Genomic DNA, 7,015 nt, shown 5'->3' on the forward strand with positions numbered 1-7,015 from the left:
GCCACTGTCTTACGGAAGAGGAAGAGAGAGAAGGAGATGCCACACCTGGTGGAGCACAATGGGGCTTTGGACACACAAGTCAATCAGATTCATGCACTGGTAAGAGGGGACTTGAGGCACAGTGGTGAGGCTGCTTTTATAGAAGTACTCAGGAGGGTCTGCTCCTTTGGGCCCATTTGATTGGGTTTCAGTTGATATAGGGGACGGTCAGGTCTCTAGCTGAGGGGCATTTAGAATTGGTCTTGGCATGTTACCCTTTCTACTCTTGATTAAGTGAATGGTTGAGTGACCCTAGTTGGCATGTGCAAGTCTTTCCTCCACCAAGCCATGTAGTTGAGCTGGTAGGAGGGTTGACATCGGGCACACTTAGACAACATCTCTTCCACATGCTAATCTCATTTTCTTGAATAGCTGATGTCCAGTTAGTAAAAGAGAAAGCAAAAAAATACTCATTCTACTTATCCTGTGGCCAAGATAACTTGGTTTCCACTTACATCTCTGATGCCAACTAGAATTGGAGTGGTCTTTTCCCACCTACGTCTCTAGACATACCGTGTATTTATATACCAAGACTGAAGTCATTGGTATATTCACTGGAGCACAGTCAGCAGCTGCTTTTACCCTAGAATAGCAGCATTGAATGGTTGCATCAGAAAATACATGACCCACAAAACCAACAATGTTTACTCTCTGCCATTTAAAGAAATGATGTGCTGACCTTGATCTGTAATTGTTTCCGTACACCCCACTTCTATTTTTTATTTTAATGAAAGCTTACAGAGACTTAGGGTTTCCATTCATTCATGGTTGCACTTTTCTCCCTGCCCACCCCTCCCCCCCAATTTGCTCTTCTCTTTGAAAAGTAAAAGAAAAATTCTTTTTTTACAATCCCTCCCCCCAAGTCCACTCCACTGTGAAGCATTCATTATGGACTACTGTCATGACAATAATACCTAATCCTATATTCCTTTTAAACGGTTCTCTCCCTCATCTGTTTCAATGCAGTATACATACTTTATCCCGTTTTTCTCAGTCTTACCCCAACCCTGATGTCAGTTCCATTCTACAACAGTGGTACTATGCAGTATTTGTCCTTTTGTGATTGAGATATTTCACTCAGCATAATGTCCTCCAGGGACACCCATTTTAAATAATATTTCATGAATTCCTTGTTTTTCAGTGCAGTGTAGTATTTCATTGTGTGAATATACCACAGCTTCTCTAAGATCGGATGGTTGGGCACTTGGGTTGTTTCCAGCCCTTTGCTATTGTGAACAAAGCCGCAGTAAACATGGGTGTGCACATACACCCTACTTTTATGGTAGTTAATAACATCTAGACCTCGTTTATGGGAAGTTGTTGTTGTGTGCCGTTGAGTTGCTTGCGACTCATAGCAACCTTATGTACAACAGCCCTAAACTCTGCTCTGTCCTATGCCAATTGCACTGTCTCTGACACTCCCATCCTGATTATCCCAGTCACTGAATCAATCCACTTCATAGAGGGCCTTCCCCTCCTGCACTGTCCCTCCACCCAACCACGCATGATGTCCCTTTCCAAGGACTGGTCCCTCCTTACAACATGTCCAAAGTATGTTAGACAGAGCCTCAGAATCCTTGCCTCCAAGGAGCCACCCAGTTTAACCCTTTCCAGGATGAATCTGTTTCTTAGCAGTCCATGATACATTCAATACTCTTCTCCAGCACCATAGCTCAAAGGCATCAGTTCTTCTTCTGTCCTTCCTAGTCATTGTTCAACTCTCTGATGCATAACAAGTGATAGCAAAGACCATGGCCTGCATCAGACTTGTGTACTAAAGCAACATTTTTAAAACTAAACCCATTGCCTTCAAGTTGATTCTGGCTCTTAGCAACCCTCCATTGGATTTCTGAGGTTATAAATCTTAACAGAAAGAGGCTGCCTATCTTTCTCCCATGGAGTGGCTAATGGAAGCTAATGGATTTGAACTGTCAGCCTTTCGGTTACCACAACATGCGGCACATTATGCCACCAGAGCTCTTTTAATGAACCCAACAGTCTTATCTACAGTCAGTTTTAGAGATGGCATTAAAAAACCCGCTGCTGTCAAATCTATTCCAACTGTTAGACTTCAAGATTGTCAATTTCTACTGGGTTTCCGAGGCTTTATGGAAGGAGTCTGACCATTTTTGTCTCATGGAATTAAACTGCAGCTCTTTCAGCTGTCAGAAACTGGCATAGTTCCAGCTAGGAAACTTGTATAGACTTGTTACATTCTAATTTCAGACCTAATTGGTTAGTTGATATTGTGTGCTGTCAGATCCCACTCATAGCTGACCCTCTAGCCAGTTTTCCTGGACAGTACATCATTTGGGAGGAGATTACCCATTTTTCTCTTTCAGAGCTCCTAGTGGATTCAAACTGCGTACCTTTGTGTTGGCAACATAATGCCTTACCACTAAGCCCACCAGAAAAAAATGATTAAGTAAAAAGACTAAACTTAGAGAAATGAGAACACTTAACTCGAATTCACAAAATCTATTAACTAGTTTTAGACCAGGCTGTTTTGGGGGTTTTTTGCCTTCATTAGATTGTTAACTATCCATAGGGTTCATTTTCTTCATGTTGATTCTGTTGCTCTCAATCCTCCAGTGAGTTACCAAGGGACTAGAAAAGGTGATGCCCTCTAATCTTACCTAAACCTGAAAGGCCTTTCATGATGCTGACCCCGCCCCATCATTTACCCTACTCCCCAGGCTCTACTGTTTCTCTGCTGGGACTTCTTTGTCCCTGTCAGCTCTCCACATTGGAGGTTGCTCACTGGCCCCTGTGGGGCCCACTTCTTCAGTCTGTCCAGCCCCTGAGACAGACTATGCTGACGTACATGTCCTCTCACTCCATCATACATCCCCTTTACCTGTCCCTCTTCCTCTCCAACACTCCAGAACCTGGTACGTGAGAAAGGGCACCTTGAACACCTGGAAGGAGAAGGTGTACCATTCCAGCATGCAGGGGTTTACCTGCCCTTCTCCACAGAGGTTCCATGTACTCAGTATCATAATCTGTGGCAGGAATAGGGCAACTTGGGGACAGGCACTTCCAGAGATGGTGACTGCAGCAATGAGCTCAAGTATATCGGATGGCGAGGGGTCACTGCATAGGGCAGGGTTCAAATCTGTTTATAAGGTCACTATGAGTTGTTCTCGACATTGTAGCACCTAATAACAATATATGCATTTGCAGTGGATGCAAGGTCAAATTTTGGTTCCCGTGGATTTAATTTTCCTTCACTTCAGCTTGAACTTGGATATGTATAGTTGGTTTGATCCACAGTCAGCACCTGGCCTAGTTTTCACAGCTGATACTGAGCTTCTCCAGCAACTTTTTGTGCAGATACAGTCAATCTGATTCCTATGCGATACCCATGTGTCCAGCCTGTGTTTGTGTTTCTTATAAAAAGTATATATCTTTGATCAGAATTAAGAAAATTATATTAAAGAAGGTCTTTGGAAAATGGGCTTAATTTAAGGGAAGGCAGGAAACCCTGGAGGTCCTGTGTGCAGTGTGCATCATAAGAGGCTCACTTTGTGAAAGAAGTTTGAGTAAAGGAGTCTTAGGAAACACTGAACAGGAAATGATGTGATCTGGTGGCCTGATCCCCTCCTGGGTGTTTGGTTCCTGTCCCCTGACCACATCTGTACCACCATTGTCCCATTTTCACTTCCTATGCATGTGATGTGATAGTGGAAGGTGTCTGTTTGATTTGTTCCCACTTCTCAACTCTTCCTCAATAGGGTAATGGTGAAGCATTCAGCCCTTTGAAGAAGAAGCAGAAGGTGAAGGCAGAAAATGATTTTGTGAAGTTTGACACCCCCTTCACACCAAAGCCTTTGTTTTTCAGAAAAGCTAGAAGCACTGGCTCCATCTCCTTTAAGAGCCCCACTGTCCAGGTATGTCCATGCACAGTTATGTTTGCAGAAACTGCAACCTATCCCTCCTCTCCCACAAAGGGCACAGCAGAGCTTTGTTGCTGGCCCCGGAGTCTCTGGTGCCACCTAACCCATTGTGTGGTCAACAGACTCCAGGGCCCTGGGTCCTATCTGGGGGATCAGGTACCCTGCACCAGGTTGCACTGGTGTTGCAGGAGGTCCAGTCTTACTCTTGATCTCTGTTCATAGCTATATAATCATGTCGAGACTCTTAAAGGGTGCTCAGGTGCTACCCGTGCGGGATCCACAGTGAAGGGGACAGTGCAGAGTTCTGGACCAGGCAGACCCTACACTCCCTTATGTAGAAGAAGAAATGCCCAAGAGAAGCAACTGTGTGAACCAGGAGATGGGACCATTGCTGAGGAGCAGTGAAGTAGTAGAAGGGTCAGAGTTATTTCCAAAGGCCAAGACGAAGAGAGTGTCTCACGGAGGGGCAGATCACCCTGTCAGGTGCTGCCGATGGGCATTTTCTCCGAGTTTAGCCACTAGGAGGCGGAACACAGCCAGGTGCACAGCGTACATAGGAAAGCATTTGTGATGCTGGAGGACCTATGGAGGCAAGCTCTTGACAAGGAATGGAGAATAAGCGTCCAGCCATGGTCCTGCCTTTCCTGACTGAGAAGAAGGCAGCATTGAGGGTTTTGGCTGGGCCTTTTTCAAGGCTTAGAAAATATCCTATAAGTTTTCCAGAGAGAGAGGAGGCCACCACAGAGCAATCAGAGCACCTCAGTTTTCCTGTTTGAACCCTCTTCTTGTTTTTCTTCTGTAGTTAAATAAGATCCCATCCAGCTCCAAGAAGGTTACCTTTGGGCTGAACAGAAACATGACAGCAGGTGAGCATGGTGTTGGCTTTACCAGACGTTTCAGTGGGAGAATGTTCTTCTCATGGAAGGGGGCGGAGGGGTTGAAGGCCCCTCAAGGGCAAGCATCAGGCAGGCAGCTGTGGAGGTCTGGGTGTCTGGGAAGCTCTGTGCCACTGCCATTTACATCAGAAATAAGCTCTCAGCCAGGGTGTGAGTAGGTGAGAGTGTCTGCACACCTCCTGAGGGGAGGCTAGAGGCATTCCCATAAAAGGTGATGTCAAAAGCCATCTTCACAAACTAAGTTCAGTCATTTCCCAGAGAAGCCTGAGGAGATGCTAATAGTCCTGTCAGCTCTTGGCTAAGAGGAACTACTTGCTGCCTGAGAGAAGGAAAGGGATTACAGTATATGTGGTAGTGATGGTGGTGGTGATGTTGGAAAAATCAGGGCAAGTTCCAGCCCCTGGAATATTATTCACTGCCATCCCTTAAAGCCGACCCTCCAGCAGCTTTTCAGAGGCTGTAAATCACATGGTAGGGGATTGTTCATCTTTCCCCCTCAAGCAGCCAGTAGATTTAAACCACCTGCCTTTGGATTGGCAGTGCAACTCCTTATCCACTATAGTGGCCACCAGAGCTCCTTTAAAGTGTATGCAGACTTGCACACAGGTACTATCTGGTAAAGACCTGTGGTACTAAGGCCCTGCCTGGGCTTCTGAGTTCTGGTCTTTTATAAGAAAATGGAGGCACTAAAGCCCCTAAAAGAAAGGGTCTGTATCCTCTTTATTCTGGCCTCCATGTTCCTTAAACCCCTCCCACTGCAAAGCGTATGCTTTCAGGATAGGCATCCCTTGGAGCATCCCCAGATCTGTTAGGAATACGCTTTGGGAAGTTTCAGTCCCTTGTGGCCTCCCTACTTTTCATTTCCCAAAGTTATTTGGAGGGAGCAGGAGTGGTGACATATGAAAGACCCAGGCCAGACAAGCAAAGGTGTCATCTGATTAACATGGGGCTTTATTTTCGTCTGGGACAGAATTCAGGAAAACAGACAAGAGTATCCTAGTAAGTCCCACAGGCCCATTCCGAGTAGCCTTCAACCCTGAGCTGCGGCCCCTCCATGGTGTCCTGAAGACACCCACAAGCTCTCCCTGCAGCACTCCTGTGGCGCCCAAGAAAGTGATGTCCACCCCTCCTCCAAAGAGAAGACCAACTGCCATGGATTTCTTCTGATCTAACACCAGCACTCTTGTTTTTTAAAGACTGCTTTTGTACAGAATGTGTTGTAAATTATACCTTTTAAAATGTGGGTCCTTTTTTTATTGTTTTATAATTTCCCATGAACTTTATGTGAAAGTTCCTGACTAAGCTGGCCCCTGTCACTGCTTGAGCTTAAGCTCTGAGATTCCAGTGCGTGGTACATCTCTGGTTACTCTGAACTTGGGACTCGAGACCAGACTGCTCCCTATGAATGGAGCTCAGGAGAGCACAGTGATCCATAACTTTCAATAAAGCATTGCCAGTAGCACGGTTAAAGCACGGGATGTCATTTCCTGGTCGGCTCTCAATTTATGTAGACTTTCAGTCCTTGTTTCCATGTTTTCCAAGCCAGTTTGTTTTCTGGTTATATTTAGTCTGTTTTAACAATGCTGCTTTTTAAAATCATGTAGGGCTTGCTTTACTCTCTGTGGGTGTTGGCAATTCACCGCTAGGGATGATTTTTCTTCATGAATTAGCAATAACATCGTTTTTCTACTTGTGATCAGCTGTGGGAAGCTCAGCCTCAGACTATTGCTTCCACACCTTTGTCCTGTTTCCCGCCCTCCCTTCCTACCTCTGTGGCAAGTCCAAAGTGTCTTCTGTAGGAGGGTGGTACCCCCCTTCGACTCCAAAGGACTGTGGGTCCTGAGCAGAGTCCCTCTGCTGTGGTTGGGATTGGTCTTACATTGAGCTCACTCATTCTTCCAAGTTAAGAGTCCCCACTGTCTCCTATGTATGGAAGCACTTGAGCCAAGAGCCTGAGGGACCCAAAACAGTTTCTTCTCATCTTGGGCTAAAATGAAGTGCTCTGAAGGCATGGCAACAGTGTCCGAAAGCTGTGTTCCCTCTAAAATGCAGGAAATCAGCAACGTGTAAGATTGTGCATATTCGTTTTTCCCCTCGAAGTTGTTCATCACTATTTATTTGTTCATAGCTACTCTCATTTATCTAAAATCTTGACAAACTAGCAGATTTTTATAAGGTGTTTTG

At 45.4% G+C, this 7,015-nt stretch overlaps 1 protein-coding gene across 1 annotated transcript in view; it reads left to right on the plus strand.

Moving 5' to 3' along the window:
• Positions 1–5,998, plus strand: part of RRP1B (ribosomal RNA processing 1B) — a 32,130-nt gene extending 26,132 nt beyond the window's left edge. The window contains exons 14-16 of the mRNA XM_006894053.1: positions 3,774–3,929; positions 4,738–4,801; positions 5,802–5,998. Of these exons, the coding sequence (XP_006894115.1) occupies positions 3,774–3,929; positions 4,738–4,801; positions 5,802–5,998 (417 nt within the window). The remainder of the gene's footprint in view (positions 1–3,773; positions 3,930–4,737; positions 4,802–5,801) is intronic.
• The last annotated feature ends 1,017 nt before the right edge of the window (positions 5,999–7,015 follow it).

Source organism: Elephantulus edwardii, unplaced genomic scaffold (assembly GCF_000299155.1).
Source record: "Elephantulus edwardii isolate Elephantulus edwardi_28Jun2011 unplaced genomic scaffold, EleEdw1.0 scaffold00133, whole genome shotgun sequence".
Taxonomy (NCBI): Eukaryota; Metazoa; Chordata; class Mammalia; order Macroscelidea; family Macroscelididae; genus Elephantulus; species Elephantulus edwardii.